Consider the following 17,271-nt stretch of genomic DNA (forward strand, 5'->3'; position numbering starts at 1 on the left):
TGTATGTGGCATCCTTCAGGTGGCATGTGCACCTTATAAGTCAATACTATTATTCTGTGAAGTATATGGTTGCATATTTACATATACATATGGACCTTTTGGCAAAACATAAATTATTAATATGTCTTTATTAATTTTATTTAGTATAATTCGTTCCTAGGCTTACATGAGGTATAACACGTCAGCATACATTGAGGGATGTTAGCCATGAAGGCAGTGGCGTGTGTGTGTGGGGGGGGGGCACAATATGGAAACCAGCAATAAGGGATCAGAGTGGAATCTGTATTGTAAATAAATTGTACCATTCGAATTTTAGATTTTTAGCCCAAATATGAATTTAAAATTTAATAAACCATTTTTCACGTAACAGTACAGGATTCCTTTTTTTGATGGACTCCTAGCAGAGGGACCCTCAATGATCGGACCAACAGTGGCATCCAAAAAAAATGCACCACCAGTGGATTTTTTTTCAAATGTATTTGATACTTATAACTTGAGTCCCCTCAGATGATATGTACTGTATACCTCCTACTACGAAATCGACTGAAAAATGTACATGTACAAAATTGCCAAATACTCATCATCCAGGAGACAAGAGGACAGAAATAGAAAAAGACAAGAAATAATTTTCGCTACAATCATTACATTTTGTGAAATGGTGCGGTTTTTTTTTTGGCCACCACTGTAGATCTCTATTGCCCCAAACAGGGTTAGTACTTCTCTATATAGAAAGGAGGTGGCGGGTAATTCGATACTTAGAGCGGACAGTTGTCACCCCTCACATACCATCAAAAGTGTACCTATAGGTGAGCTTGTAAGAACAAAGAGAGCATGCAGTGAGGAATCTAAATTTTTGGAACTAGAAAGCAATACTCCAATATCACGACTCCAATGTAGGAAGTACCCTAATTGGATGCTGAAACGTGCTAGTAGTAAGGTGGAAAGGAGGGACAGAAAAGATCTACTTTGTTCTAAGGGGGAGAATTATAGGAGAAATGGCGGTAATTACAACAAAAAAGGGGTTGTATTTTCAACTCCTTATAGTCCCCAGTTTAATGAAATCAGGAAATTAATAATGAAAAATCTACCTATATTAGAGACGGATGTGATCTCAAAAGAGATCCTAAAAAATGGAGTTCAATGCATTCCAAGAAGAGCTAAAACCCTGGGTAATATTTTATCCCCGAGTTGTCTTTCTCCTAGATATGATGTTCTCTCATCCGAAAAAGTGGGTTTCTTTAAATGTAAATCTCCAAAATGCAATGTGTGCAAACTTACAAATGACTGTGCCATTGTCTCTAGTTATGCTTCTCCTTTTTCACGTAAAATTGAAACCTATATGGACTGTAATAGTGAATATGTTATTTACTGTATAAAATGCACTTCGTGCAATGTTGATTATATAGGGTGTACAACCAGAGCCTTAAAAATTCGAATAGGAGAACACGTTAGGGACAGTGGCAAAGACATAAATGATAGTATGTCGGGGGTATCCAGGCATTTTTCTGTTCAACATCAGGGTGGAGTACACACGATGCGGTTTTTTGGAGTAGAAAAAATAGACAAACCGCTTAGAGGTGGAAACATGAAAGCTTTATTATTGAAGAGGGAAGCTTGGCACATTCATCAATTTAATAGTAGAGCCCCTTATGGGATGAATATTAAATCAGACTTATCATATATATACTGATAGGGGCCATCCTTTCCCTCTTCTCATTCTCCCCCCCCCCCCCCGTTTTTCTGGTTCCATTTGTAATATGAATATAATCTTTTGGTACTTACTGTGTTTAATATATCCAATATATGCCTTTTTGGGTTTCGTTTCCTCTTTTCTGTCAAAACTTTTTGATTTCCGTTATCCTTGAATTTCAATATACGGTGTATGATTGAACTAGAGGGCGCTGTTGCGGCTATCCATCTGTAGTTATTTATATGCTGTAATCTTATTGGAGAGAGAGGTACCATGTGACATAGAATGGGAGGTACTTCACGTTCCATTGATTAATAAGGATATTCATAGAGGGGCGGGATTTCTTTCTTTCTTTTTTGGCAGACGTAGCCTTTCCCCATATCATGTGATCCTCTCTGTATCACATGATCGGTGATATCACGTGAATGGATTACTGTGACGCTTGGATTATTCACCTATGCTTAGAGAAATACAGAAGTCTATTATTGGAGGTAATGCAGGTTTCCCTTACATATTGTAAACTCGGATGATCCTATTAGAGTACATCCATAGGTTTTTTCTTTCTTCTTTTTTCTGTTTTTGTTATACATACGGCATCTATGTATTTGTGACTGGGATGCTATTGGGTATATCTTTTACTCTTTATTAAGGAATATTCGCCTATTGTAAGAGAATATTACATATCATATAGACAGTTTATCTATATGTATTATTGAGAATAACTAATTGTGGAAATTTTAAAAAACTACTGATAGGCGAGAGCAGAGGTCAAATGTCAGCTAGCCTCAGGTGACACCAATACACCGGATGTTAAAGAACATATAAATGTGTGCTTAGTTCAGAGAGTTAATACGCTATGATTAAGAGGTCTACCTACCTCGAAACGCGTTAGCGGTTTTTACTTCACTCTATATGTTTTCTTTCTACCACTTCGTTTGTGTCATGTATCTATTTTTTTAAGAAGATGAATTAAAGTTGCGAGTTTTAAAGATTGGAGTGTTGCGGACCATTATCCTCTTTTTTTCTACCCTTCACTTCCTGGATGACCATTTGGCCAAACATTGACAAGTCACCTCTGTGATAGGATGCGATTGGCAAAGGCAGCTAATAATAATACATTTTATTTATATAGCGCCATTATATATATATTTTTTTTTTTTATTGTGAGTCCCATATAGCGCACACAATGCAAATTTTTTTCCGATCAGTAGGTCTTTGTAATATGGGAGGAAATCCACACAAACACGGGAGAACATACAAACTCCTTGAAGGATTTGAACCCAGGACTCCAGCACTGCAAAACTACAGTGCTAACCACTGAGCCACCGTGTTGCCCCATAGTCCCAACATATTCTGCAGCACTGTACAAGTTGTAGGGTTCAAGTACAGACAAAACAATATTTTAGACTAGAGGCCAGATGAAGGCCAAGGCACAATTTGCCAGGTGAACATAACCCAATAAGCAAATTCAGCATGTATGTCAGGAGGTGGACATAGTTTAACATCAAACCTTATTTCTGTTCAATATATAGCAGGTTTGAGCTGGATTATCAGAGTGTGTGTGTATATATATATATATATAAATATAAATATAAATATATATAAATATGCATACACACACACACACACACACACACACACACACACACACGCACACATAGGATATCTCAGAACATACTGGATTGTCAGGACTACTTTCTAATGGCAATTGCAGAGACTGATCAATCAATGCAAAAGTTTACATTTTGGGGACAGTCAGAAACCATTGGTTGGATGTGCTGGTGGATGGTGTGCATGATGTCAGCCCCATAGAAGTATGTGGGTGTGTATATAGATTAGATATATTGGCAGACATCTAACATCAGCCCCCATACTCTCTAGCCCGTTTGTCATCTTCCCATGTGTGGGATAGATCATGTAGTTTAGCAGTCTGGGTGAATCTATAATTCAGCATGCCATGGTTTGCCCTGAGGAGGGTCAGGCAGCGTCTGCAGGGCACTGAACACATTGCACAGCTTCCTGCTAATAACCTGGGCCTCACTCCACACAATGCAATGATTTGCATTTATAGTGATCTGCTCATAGGCTCCAGCTGATCATGAACGTCTTCTTCACAGGCAGACAATGGTGACTCCCTCTCTGCAGCTCATTCCTCCCAGTGTCACAGGCTGCTCAGCTTACTGGAGCGAAGAGATGGAGCTTGTGCTGCTGCCCCAGACCTGCGCACTGAGAATGGATGGAGGGAGGAGGGAAGACTGCAGGAGACTCCAGCACAAGCCTCGCCGCTGCTACTGCTGAGCCCAGGTAAGGGAAAAAAATACTAACATCACACATTGATACAAATACCATAAAAATTATATATACGCTAATATATTCTACATAGGCTTTTCACAATTTTATATAAATATATTTTGAGTGATGTGTATATGTATATTTATATATATTTATCTGTTTTACTACATATCCATGTGCATTGATTCATTGCTCTGGTGTATAGTATATTCTATTGAGGCCAACTTGCCAATACTAAAAGTATATTTATCACCTATAGGCCCAAACACTATCAAAAGTAAAGTCATTGTGGACAATCTGAAAAATCCATATTTAAAAACAGACAAACCAGACATTCTGCTGGGGAGCTGGAATATATTGTTATCATACAGATAACTATAGGAATTAACATGCAACAATATTATAGCAAGTGAATAATATTCTGCAAACCTATTGTTGCTATTGTTACTATGTATGTAGTTGTGACTGGTTGTATGTTGCTAAAGAAAAGTTATGTAGAGTTGAGCAAACTTGTAATTTATACTGGTAAAGTTTCTTGAATTGGATTAGTGTAGAATGTAATATACTTATTATATCGCTACCATTATTCCATAGGGGTTTTTTGTGCATAGTCTGACTGTTCAAAAGTTACATTTATATATATTTTTTAATCTAAAAGAATGCATACGTTTTGAGAATATGCACAAATCTAGAAAAAAAAAAAGCACAACAAAAACAAGTCCCTTCTATAGTAATTGTATAAGTTGTGCTTTCCAAACACTGATACCATTTATTGTAACCAAATTTTTATTTACGCAAATCAATGAAATAAAAGAACGACATAATTTTAGGTACAAATATATGAAATAGTTACGGCAGGAAACTAAGTAAAATAAAAGCTAGTATGACCTGCTGACCGGGATGACAGATAATACACAATAATTACTATACTTTGGTTTTCACATTGTGTCAGTTACATGACAATATATAAAGTGCGTACTGTCTTCCTGAAACAGACGAGATGACTTCATAAAGCTTTCATTTCTGATGTGTTTAAGAGTAGAACTAAATATCCAGAGAGTTTCCAAGGCCAAAAGGGTAAAATACTAAACTTCTGTGAACATCTCGAAAAACCACTATATTATCTTGCAGACGTTTCTAATAAACACTAAAGTCTTGGGTGGGAAAGCGATAAGACAGCACAAACGTACATCAATAGTCTGGTGCATACAATATAGCAAAATACAGCTTATAAATACAACAGAACATATACAGTAAACTAAAACAAGATGTATGTAAGAAGATGTATACTAAGAATGCTACAGAGTGAAAACTTAAGGCAGCTCAGAGTAGATTCTCACCCACTAATACTATTAAAAAAACAAAACCAAAAAAAACACAACATCTAAAATAAAATGAATGCATGTTAAATTCATGAAGATTTTTTCCAGCTTCATAATTGGCACAAGTAACATACACTTGGAAATGCAGGATTTTCACGTCAGCCTTCCAGAGGATGAGCTTTGTACAGAACCTTAAAGTTTGCTTTACCTTTAGGGCAACACTTTACCCTCCATTAAGGCCTTGTTCACACGATCAGTGATTTACTTTAGTGATTGCGTGCCAAAACCATGTGCGGGTTGAAAACGCAGAAAACGTGCAAATCTTTCTATTCTATTTTATCTGTGTAGTCTCCCAGTCCTTGTTTTGGGTCGCAATCACTGACCTTGTGAATAAGGCCCAACAGATACAATCTTTACCGTCGCTAGATGTTTTGCATTGAGGATTTAGAATTGCACTTGGGTGTCCTTGCAGCAGTGGACTTGTCCTCTATTTTGGAGATGAATGGGCCAAAATAGTCTTCCATGTCTCTCTATGTTCTTGTGCAGGCTTGCAACTGTGTAGATAGTCATGCTTGGTCTCCAATGCTGAAGAACTTTGGAAGAAAAATAGTATATTAGGAAAATAAAAAAAAAAATACATAAAAAAAATTAAATAAAAAAGAGGTTTGAGGTAGCTGCGCTATAAAAGTGGGTTGATGGGGGGATGGGGGAAGGAAATTGGTTTTCACAACACACTCAAAGGCTGAGTAGCGGAGGAGAACTTTAATTATCTCCCTTCAAAAAGAAAGACAGGAAATTTGGACTTTTAATTAGCCATTTGGAGTGCGGTTGGGATTTTTTTTTTTTTTTTTTTTTTTTAACCAGATAATTTAAACGCGAATAATTCAAGTCTGACTAAATGAAATTCACATAATCAGAATGCAGATAATTGAATTTCTACTGCATCCATTAATTCAGTGTGGAGGTGTGCGAGGACTCTTATGAGAAGCTGTCACAGCTCAATAAAATCTCAGTCAATTAATTTTTTCATTATCAGAGTCGAACACCAACAACAGAATAAGAGGGTCTACCACACATGAAAGTACCTCTCAGGAAGTAAGTGACAACTTGTTTGTTCTTCCTCCTCTGCAGGAAACCGCCGGTTCGAGGAGGCAAACTTCTGAATGGCTTCAGAAACTGTGTATTTTGTCTGGCCGGAGGCGCAGGCTTCCATTTCTTCCAGGGAGAGTTGCGTTTGCAAGAAAAGGTGAAGGCGACTGTCTGACAGCAACAACGGGCACTGCATGACCCTGGAAAACAGAGCGGAAGTCATTACTGGTAAAGGTCACTTTCTGCAGGGTGGTATAATAATTATATACAATGCGTGCAGGATATGAACAAGTACACTGCCTATTAAACACTGGGTCACAATACACTTGTGAAGACTGAAAGGTAAGTAACAGCCCAAGTAACTGGCCCAGCATCTGGCATGGACGTCAAAGGGTGACCAGAGTGAGCGAGTCACAATAAAAGACTTTCCACATTTCAAGCTTTAGTCTGGTTATCATTTATTACTCTTCATACAGCGGAAGGAGCTCAACTACATAGATCAATAGGTCCCATAACCCACATTACTCCTCCAATTCTGTATATTCGCTTCTTCAGAACCTTTAGATACATTTGACAACTCTCTGATGGTTCAAAACGATTAAACTTACAACGTAAACGTCTGCCAAGGATAGATCTCCCCACATCAAAACCCAATAGTCTGGACTATAAGTAGACTGAGTACTATGGCTACAGTTTTCAGAAGATACAGACTGATATAGTATGTTATTAAGAATGTCAGATGACCTGCAAGAACACACAATGGGACTTTAAACTGGGAACTATCATAGTCATTATCTAGTTTGGATAGGTGGCTGTCATAGTTGTGGTTTGGTTTAAAGAACACCGACAGCTCACTGCCCTTTGTATGAAGCAGGAATATTACAGTGTATGTGGCCCCTCCATCAACACGAACATCAGGCAGTAGACCAACTGACCACAGAAACCAAGCTCTGAAATTACAATAGTGGCCATGGTTGTAGTTAATATTGGATTTACGAGAATAGTGAAACTACAGATGCACTTCATGGTCGGAATATTTAGGAATAACTTATTTTATTGGGTACTTTTATGTATTAGTTACCACTGGAGAGTCATTCATTGGTGTGTATAGTGTCCTATGAGAAGGCGTGGACATACCCAATAGCAGGAAGACTAAATCATGCCATAAAAGATATATATAGATGAAATAATCCTGCAATAAAATAGAGCACACAACATGTACAGGTCCTATTCATTACATAATAAATGCTTTGCCACAGACACCCAACAATGTCCAAAAAGATCTGTATCTGAAGAACCAGATTCACGGGAATCTACTGTTCCCTATATTTTCCCTCACAGTCCTGCCCAATCATTATAAATCCATAAATACTGATATAAAGCTAATAAAGTGTCAATTTCAACCACAACTAAAGTTCGTCAGGTGACGTTTAATAATTGGGTTAGCTCAATACCACCATCCTCTACTGGATAGTAGTCAGAAGACGATCTGTCCATGAACAAGGTTCCTTTAATTTAGTCTCACGGCGGTCCCTGAATATCTATGGTCAGTTTACACTATTGTAACAATAAGGACTAAGGTTAGGTTCACATCTGCATTTCGATTTCTAATTGGGGGAGGTTCGCTTGGGGACCGCCAGAACAGAAACCTAATCCGCTTAAAAAAAACGGTTACCTTAGGAAACCTGCAGACCCCATAGACTATGATGGAGTCCACATGGTTTCCAGCTGAAAACGGTGAAAAAAAAGTGGGAGGATGATGGAACGGAATCCCTGTTCGGAGAGCCAACACTGGAAGGTACCCAGCCTAAAAGGTGCATGGCGGAGTCTGTAACATGACCATTCAGCCATGAACTGCTTCTAATGTGAGGCGACAATAAGGAGAGGATGGATTCTCTATAACCAAAATGTTATATCCAGCATATAGAACAGAGAACCATCAAACTCATTTGACCAACAGTTCCTCCCAACTTTCCTATACACAAGCACTCTTGGCTCAGTAGGAATTGGGGTAAGCTGCTGTCAGACACCCGTTTCTCTGGATGATAAGCTGGTATCTAAGGAATCAGCAAGATAGGAATCATAATGTCTGGAGAAAGTCAGCAGACTTAATACAGGCCCGTACTTAAAAAATGTCAGGTCATACTTAAAAAAAAAAAAAAAAAAAAAAATCCAGCAGATTTGTCCAACCAATGGGTATGTAGGAGTTTGGTTAAAAGATATATAGTCTAGCACAATCTTTAAGAAAAAAAAAAAAAAAGTAAATATAATATATATATATATATATATATATATATATATATATATATATATATCTAATATATAAAAACAAGCTGCCAAGCTTAAAATGAAGTGAACGTATATTGATCCTTTTGAGAAACTTCAAGCAAATCTTCACAGGTTCTATCAGAACAGCCTTGTTACAAGAAAGCTACTATAATACACAGGTTACAATGACAAGAGAAGTTTGGGGACAAAAAGTTCTTGTGTGCACAGAAGAGCCAAGGGAAAAAGTTAGACTTTGATATGTGAAGAGCTTGACCTGGTTAACAAGTTCCATGCATCTTGGATTTCGGTCTTCAGCATCACCTGCTGCTACTCGGTGTCACTGCGGCGCTGGTCAATACACTACACGTACAAATGACTATAAATGATTCTTGCCGTGTAATGGTTCTCTTAAGACATCAAGGGTCGTATTTATCATGTAAATTTATACAGGAGCAAATTATCGGAGCTGTAGTGGTTTCTGGTGAATAATACTTCTGTCATCTTAACTACACTGTAATCTATATATCTACCTCAAATAAATAGTGTGCCACATAATAACAAACAGTCTCTTTAGAAACAAGTATGGGCAAAGCCTGGTCTAAATCATTACAACAGCCATGTGCGCCAATGAATCAGCGGCAGGACAGCAAGAATTTGGAGCCTGGAGAGTCGGCGGCAGCAACGCAAAAGAAGAATGAGGGGGAGATCATTTACCCGCCACCAAAGAGTTTCCAGAGCAATACCCAAGATGCACATAGGAAAAACTGATATACAGTGACAACTGCATGTGGCAAGCTGCAAGGAGGAAATGCAATTCATGATGGAAGTGGAGCAGAAGAGGAGACAAATATATGATACCAGAGTGTCAGGCAATAGAGAAACTGAAATATCACCAGCAAAAGCAAGCCCTTGAATTGTTAGCTTGTTCAGATATTCAGATTTTTTTTTTCTTTCAAGTTAGATCAGCTTGGTGGCAACTTGAAGGATTTAGCAATAGAAAACACATCCACGGGATAAGTGATAAGTATCCAAATTCTGAGACCACCAATGACCAGGAGAACATTGGTTTTAATGGGACAGGGGTTCAAACATCATGGGACTGCAGGCCACTGGTTGGCCCAGCAATGACACAGACACATCTTGGGGGTGGAATCTTTTTTGAAACGCTGCGTAGATATGCAGGGACACACGAGCCACTGCCACAACCCCTGGGGTCACACTGTTTGCCGTCCCATGTGAAGACAAATTATATTATATTATAGATAATATAATTATAATATATGTATGTGTCTAAACAGTACGATGGGGTCGGATGCAAATGTGAACCTAATGTTAAATTCCAACATGCCTGATCTCTCTCTCGCTCAACAATTGCTTACAAGGAAACAGAGACCTTAAGATATAATAAGATACTCTTGAAGACTTGTATGTGTCAGCTCAGTAACCTTCCGTACCAGGGTTTTGTTTAGGTCACCCCCACACATAATCTAGGCTGTATCCATCCAAAAAAGAGCATTGCACATGCTTGACTGCTGCTCCGTTCTAATGTCTCAAAGCACACAGGGAGGAAAACCAGAAAACTGATGTACATGGGTGTAAACTTAGCACACCTTTGGCCCACGGCCCTCTTCTTGACCCTAAGTTGCGCCACATTGACCATTGTGCACTTTCTTGCCACCATATGAAACTGCTAAAACAGAGGCAGGTCAGATACACCTAGGCCTGACAAATTTCCTGCAACTCATACAAAAAAAAAAAAAAAAAAAAAAAAAAAACTAGGTCAGTTCCTGCCTGGCAAATATTTTAATTCTCGCACATGGGAACCTGCCTGAATTAAAGAGACCTTACCCTATTAAGCCATTCCCCTACTGAATTTAGACTAGTGCACAGAAGACCATCCCCCCAGCGTTTAGTGATCAGGGAAGGTCCAAGTATCGGAGGCCTCCGGCAATAAGGCACAGATTACCTGTCTTATATAGACCATGTCTAGCCTTACAGATTTAAGGAGACTCCCACTGTAGCTACTGTACATTGAGAAAGGGAAGAGCAATAAAAAGTCAAGACCAAGTATTGATTGGTGTCAGGAAAGCTAATATAGATAATGGCAATAAAATACCAGGAAGAACTACAGGATGGTCCAAGGCATTTCAATATTAGACTAATTATCCTGCCAGACTGCAGCGGCTAGAAATTATTACTCTATCCAGAGAAGAGGCCGCTGACAATTGCCAGGAAGATATATTCACTAGTTGTCTAAATGTAAAGTAGCCAGCATTTGGCAGACAAGACCTTTGAGATAATACGCCATGAGCTCCTTAGGGTAGCCATAACTTTTGATTTTTACTATACCTTTAATTGTTCACATGAAATTTTGTCACGACAGTGCGGTCACCTGGGGACAGCGATGGAAACCTGTTTGTGAGTCAGTGATGGGTAATAGTACATCAGTCCTCCAGGGCTCACACCCATATGATGTAAGGGATTCTCAGTGACTCTGTCTTACATTGTCCTGGCTGCAAGCAGCAAGACAAGAGGAGGCCAAGAGAGAAGTACCATGGGAGGCTGAACTCTGGAGAAGATGGACAAGATGCAGACGGAGCAGTGATAATTTAAGGGGGGAGATTTATCATGACAGTCAGATTTACTGTACATTACATTGTGATGCTCTAAATCAGCAGCAAGTTGTATCAAACACTGCAGTGAAGGACCTGCACATGTCACGTGCGGACAAACCCCAGGAGTGCGGTGACATATGTTAAGCCGTATACACAAGTAAGGTGATGGTATTGGAGACAAGAACTTCTCGCTTCACCTACAATATTAAATTCTCCTATTCTCATAGATTAAACCATTTATAAACTCCATTCTGGCCATACAAAGCATCAGAGCTCACCCTGAATTTTGCCATCTTACTCTAAGGCTACATTACACATTGTGTTAAAGCCGGACACTTTCAGTCCAGATTTGTGAGTAGAAAATCAGAATTGTGTAGCAAAACAGATGAGATTTTAACAAATCTTACTTACATGTTGGAAAACAACATTTGTGTAATTGACACATAGCACGGACTAAGTCTACAGGAAAGACTATATGCTGTGGATTTGGCAGGGCATGTCTACACCATGCATAAAACGCAGTCATAGGTGTCATTATCAAACTTTCCTAATATTCTGCATGGTCATGGTGACTGATTAGCATATTCAAAGCTTCCATGCTGTGCAATTCCACCTGCATTAAGGAACTTAGAAAAGCTGGATGAAACGTCAGTGAGGTTGGAATGACAGCCATATCTAATCTTACTTGGTCTTCCCAGAAGAAATTATAAAGTTATTGATTAATGGCACAAATAGATAAAAAAAGGGGGATAATAGAAATGTATATTATAGTGTCTGCAAGTTCCTTAAAGAACCTTGGTTTATCTGTTTGCTGTCTGAAGTACCTTGCAGTCCATTACATGTAACACAATGGAACTGAAGAGCGTGATCACTGATTCATAAGAGAATACAGCACAAACCTGCACTTCTTCCTATCATATCAGAAATACATACAATATCCTGCAGCATGATAGGCAACCTTGTCAAATACACGGCTATATGTCATTAGGAGAAAAGACTAAATGTACTAAATTGTACAAAGTCAGACATTGGGTATAGAAAATGAGGAGGGCGAACAGACAGTGTTTGCTGCCCTCTACTGAGCATAAAGTGTATTGACCTGCTTTCAGAACACACCCAGATTTATAGTCCTGTATACAGAATTTAGCAAAATAGAGATAATGCAGGTATTATGGATTAATAGTAAAGTGTATTCTGTACATGCACCTATGATATATACGGTATTATGTATAAGGCTGTTCACACTTGTGGTTTCATTTAGTGGGTTCCAAAGGGCCCTGTTAAGCAGCGTATACACTGAAAAACTGTGAGATTTAAACTTTGACATACACAACACCGGATAAAACCATTATACCATACAATAGTGAACTTACATTAAGAGGACAAGTAATAACTCAGCACGATATCGAAATCTAGAGCCCCTTGCACATCATGGATTTGCTAGATCCACTTTCTTGAATGGCACATTTAATCAAAAGGAGAATCCGAACACCCAGCTCTCCGAAGGGTGGGATGTAATCCAGAACTCTTGTTAAAAAAAGGCAAAGTATACTGCACCTATCAGGCCACATGTGAACAACTCAAAAGCCAAAACAGCAGAATATACCATAATACCACGTGTTAGCAAGACGTGATCACTGTCATGTGTGGTCAGCACAGAGCGTCCCAAAAATGGGAGAGACAGGGGATTGGTCAGATAATTATTAAGTGATTTTATTTTAGACCATTTTAAGCTGGTTATAAAAATAATTTAAAGGGATTGTCCAACCCCATTAAAAACAGGAAACAACGTATTACGTGACAGCAATTTACAAAGTCTAAAAAGAGGGAGGACACAATTTGCAGACTGCCTGGTTCATAGGGGTTTGATCTCAACCCAAATACACAACGTTAAAGTGGCTGCTATTTTATCCTTTGCTCACTTTGATGTTAAACTTTAGCAAATTGCTTTAGCGCCAGACAAGTTCTATCAGCTGATATATAGCACATGTACAAGTAAAGGCTTCACATTGTGATTTGGATGTATCCTTACATGCTTTACAGTCTAAATATGGTTAAAGCAGAAAACCCCAGAATAAGTAATGTGGTATATGGGGTTTTCCAGACTATAGGTCCATCCTCTGGTAAACAAGACTGTGACATGCAAAGCCTCCAATTCCTGATACAGCTGGGGGCCTGTGATGGGAAGTCCTCAATAACTGCTGAGAATGTTGGATACTATCATATACATTTATACAACTGGGTATTGTTAATATACAGTTTTAGGATTTATAGAGAGCAGCTTAGTTACAATTCAGCTTCTTTTAGCTCACACAGTGGCATTTTTTCCTCTGTGTCATATATAAAGTATTTGGTACTTTTTTCATTTAAACTCAGTGTACGACTTTTGATCTGCTGAAGCCAACTGGAGTGGATTTGGTGCAAAAGATATATTACACATACACACACTTTCCCAGCCTTCATTCCACTTTCCCAGCCTATTTCTTGCCCTGAACAGATCCTAAAAGAGGGGAATCAGCTGGAAAGATTTCAGTTTCCTCTGATGGATTTGTTCAAGCATATTAGAAAAAAAACTAGACGGCCAAGTAAAGGCATTTCTAAAGTCTTTTGCTCACCAATGACCAGTGCTTAGTATAATCTCTGTACTGCCCAGAATTCAGATTTCCATAGCCCTGAATAGACAATGAACCAGCAAGAAGTGCTAGGAGATGGCGGGCTCAGTAGTACATTGTGACTGCAGCTATGGATGAGAAAGGGCTGTGATACAGTCTACAACCTCAGATCAGTACAATATGGAAAGCAGTGCAATGTACTTAAGGTTTTAATGTAGATGGTGATCAGAAAAGAAAACATCAGATTTCTAGGTGCTTATACTGTACGTGTTCATGTTACTGGTTTACTCCAGGGTCAGGAACTGGTACATGCAGTTCTCAGTACTGAAGTTAGTTTTTTCTCCTTCTCGATAGCCATAGTTACTTATTACACATGGTCCGCCGTCCTATGGATCCCTCTGTGTCTACCAAGGAGTGCAATTTGACCACTTTATAGTGTTCTAACATGTGGAGAGAGCTGCAGTACCATTCATGGCCACTACACAACAAGCTCATTTATTCAGCTGATAAGTGTGTGTGTGTGCGTATGTGTGTGTGTGTATATGTATGTATGTATGTATGTATGTATGTATGTATGTATGGGGGGAGAGGGAGGTACAACACTGTACTGAAAAGCACTAGGTGTGTGTCACAATATGGCAATGTAAAGCCAATCGTTTAGAAAGGGGGAAAAGACGTTCGGTGAAGGGTTCTAAGAAAGGGGGGGGGACTAAAAGATTATATATACACGCCACAATTTTTTCTCTTTTTTTTTTTTACAACTCTCTTACAATACATTGTATTTTTTTATTGCATCATTGCATATAAAATTGTTCCACAAAAAGCAAATCATACTGCTAAACCAATGGTAAAGCTTTTAGAGCTCTTGCAAAGTGCGGGAAAAAAAAAAAAACCCTGCCGCAGCATGAAGGGGTTACAGTAGAATTCTAGTCAAAAAAATGCATCACCCATGCACTGGATAGGTGATAACATTTTAGGTGTGTAGGGAGTAGGACTGCTGGGATCCCCACCAATAACTACAATAGGGGAGGAGGGGAAGGGTATACCAGCCCTTTGTCATACAAACCCCTCCTTTTTGCAGTCTTCTTTTTATGGCCTCGAGTTGCATTGTTAGTGATATTTAGCAGACTTTATGTATTCCTATGGACAGTGACTGACATCTGATTTCTGAACTGAGGCAATAAAATATTTGTGCGCACCCAGAGTCTTCAGTCCGTCATTTGTTACCCATGTACTTTGCATCCCAAGAGATGCAGCTGGCATAGTGGAACAGATCAAGGGACCGCACACAAAGAGGATACGGCATATCTACATATCTTTCTTTTATGTGGGTTGAAGCAAGGACATAAGGTTATATAAAGGACAGAGAGTGCACTGGCATGACATTTTAGTAACTGCAGCTCCACCTACTATACAGACAATCAGCACTGAACAATCCTCCTCTTGTGGGGGGAGGGCGCTGTAACATAACAAAAAGCCCAGAGACCATGACGGCCGCCACTAGATGGCTCTGTTACACAGGACATGAATTTTCTGGCATATACTCACTTATTCAGAAATTCTTGTAATCCGCGAGCGCGCTGAGCCACATTATGTGCATTGTTAATATTAAAGAAGGGGCTTTTGGGTGGGAGATCTGGGAGGTCACTGAAAAAAGAAAAAAAAAATTAACTGTTTTTGCATTTACCCATTTGTGATCTGTTACCAAAAGAATATAAAATTAAAATTATAAATAAATAAATAAATATTCAGATTTACAGTGTGACGTATCTATAGAGTTTTAGTACTGTGAAAACCTATTCTGTCATTTCAGGATAACAAGAAGTGTAGGGTTCTAACGAATAATAGGTGCTATTTTTTTTTTTTTTGTAGATTGTGAGCACCATATAGGTCTCACAACGTAGACTTTCCCTATCAGTATGTCTTTGGAGTATGGGAGGAAATCCACAAACACAGGGAAAACATACAAACTCCTTGCAGATGTTGTCCTTGGCAAGATTCGAACCCAGGACCTCAGCGCTGCAAGGCTGTAGTGCTAACCACTGAGCCACCGTGCTGCCACTAAACAATAGGTACTATTGTTAAGAACTAATAGGTACTTTAATATTTTTTATTTTAACATTCCCCCCCCCCAAAAAAAATAAATAAATAAATTAATTAATAACAAAAATACAAAGAATTAAATGTAGTTTCACAGGCTTCTCATGTCAGTGATATGCAAGTTTTGATCCCTACCTATTGCTACAACAATGAGGCAGAAGTGCCTACTTTCTGTATACAGAGAGAAAGCATGCCCTGTATGGATTTACACAAACTCATATGCTTTCTATGTCTCCATTCAACCTTCACTACATTTTGTAAGGATGGTAGGGCAGAAAAGAAAGAGGCACAGCGCTCAGCTGACAGTGTATGCCTCCGTTTTAGAGACAGCAGGGGGTCTCCTCATCCAGAATCCCCCTGATCAAAACCCCCGTGTCATTGTGTAAAGCCTGTTACAAGGCTAGGTAGCCTTTAATAAATACACAGTTGTTGGTTGCACTTCGATATGGCTATTATACAGCAAAAACAGTGTGTGAACATAGTTTTACAAAAAGTTTCAGACCCCTTTCCACTCCAGAGATATTATGTTACAGCATATACCATACCCATAAACAATACTATATACAATATATACACGTCATACAGAAACACTTACATGAGCATTGCATTACTCTGAAGTTTTTGGCGCAGCCACACAAATTCCCTGAACCTTCTGCGAACCCGGGAAGTTTTTACTGTGAAGCACATACTGTTTGTCTGCAGAGACAATTTGTTAAAGTTGGGTTAAAAAAAAATCTGAATAAGTTTCATCTTTATTGTATTTAGTATTTACATATTTCCATTTTCAGCCTCAATACAAGGATTTAATCATTGTAATCTAAGCATTTCCATAACATATACATGAATGTTACAATAAGGAAACAAGTCATCCAAGCTAAAAATAAGTCATAATATCTATAAAATACACGAAAGTCCCAATAAGCTTACATGGATGCAGATTTCATAGTCCAGGTAGGGATGCCAGACATCTTTCTGAATCTTAGGATCTCGCACCCACACGCTGATGGTCTCCTGTAATAGCATAGTGTAAGGTCAGAGCTCTGCACCAAGTAATCTGCACGAGGAGCAACTCAGAAATGCAGAGTTACAAGAGGAAGTACTTTTATAGGATTACAAAGCAGAAGAGGGAAAAAAAAAACCTCAGTGCTGAAGTCACCAGATTAAACAGGACTTGGAAATTCTGCTTTAGGCTTGTGGAGGACAAGAGACTCTTTCCAAGATTGCATCAGGACTGACCCCATGAAAAGAAGCTTTGAGGGAGAATATCAAAGAACAGGAGCAGG

The 17,271-nt window shown here is 38.8% G+C and overlaps 1 protein-coding gene across 1 annotated transcript in view; it reads right to left on the bottom strand.

Moving 5' to 3' along the window:
• Window positions 1-4,840: 4,840 nt before the first annotated feature.
• The window catches only part of SNX10 (sorting nexin 10), a 44,050-nt gene continuing 31,619 nt past the window's right edge, over window positions 4,841-17,271 (bottom strand). Inside the window, exons 3-7 of the mRNA XM_075269832.1 lie at window positions 16,916-16,999; window positions 16,584-16,684; window positions 15,437-15,535; window positions 6,390-6,593; window positions 4,841-5,897 (exon numbers count right to left, since the gene is read on the bottom strand). Of these exons, the coding sequence (XP_075125933.1) occupies window positions 5,792-5,897; window positions 6,390-6,593; window positions 15,437-15,535; window positions 16,584-16,684; window positions 16,916-16,999 (594 nt within the window). The 3' untranslated portion in view covers window positions 4,841-5,791. The remainder of the gene's footprint in view (window positions 5,898-6,389; window positions 6,594-15,436; window positions 15,536-16,583; window positions 16,685-16,915; window positions 17,000-17,271) is intronic.

The sequence above is a fragment of the Leptodactylus fuscus genome, chromosome 4 (assembly GCF_031893055.1).
Source record: "Leptodactylus fuscus isolate aLepFus1 chromosome 4, aLepFus1.hap2, whole genome shotgun sequence".
NCBI lineage: Eukaryota > Metazoa > Chordata > Amphibia > Anura > Leptodactylidae > Leptodactylus > Leptodactylus fuscus.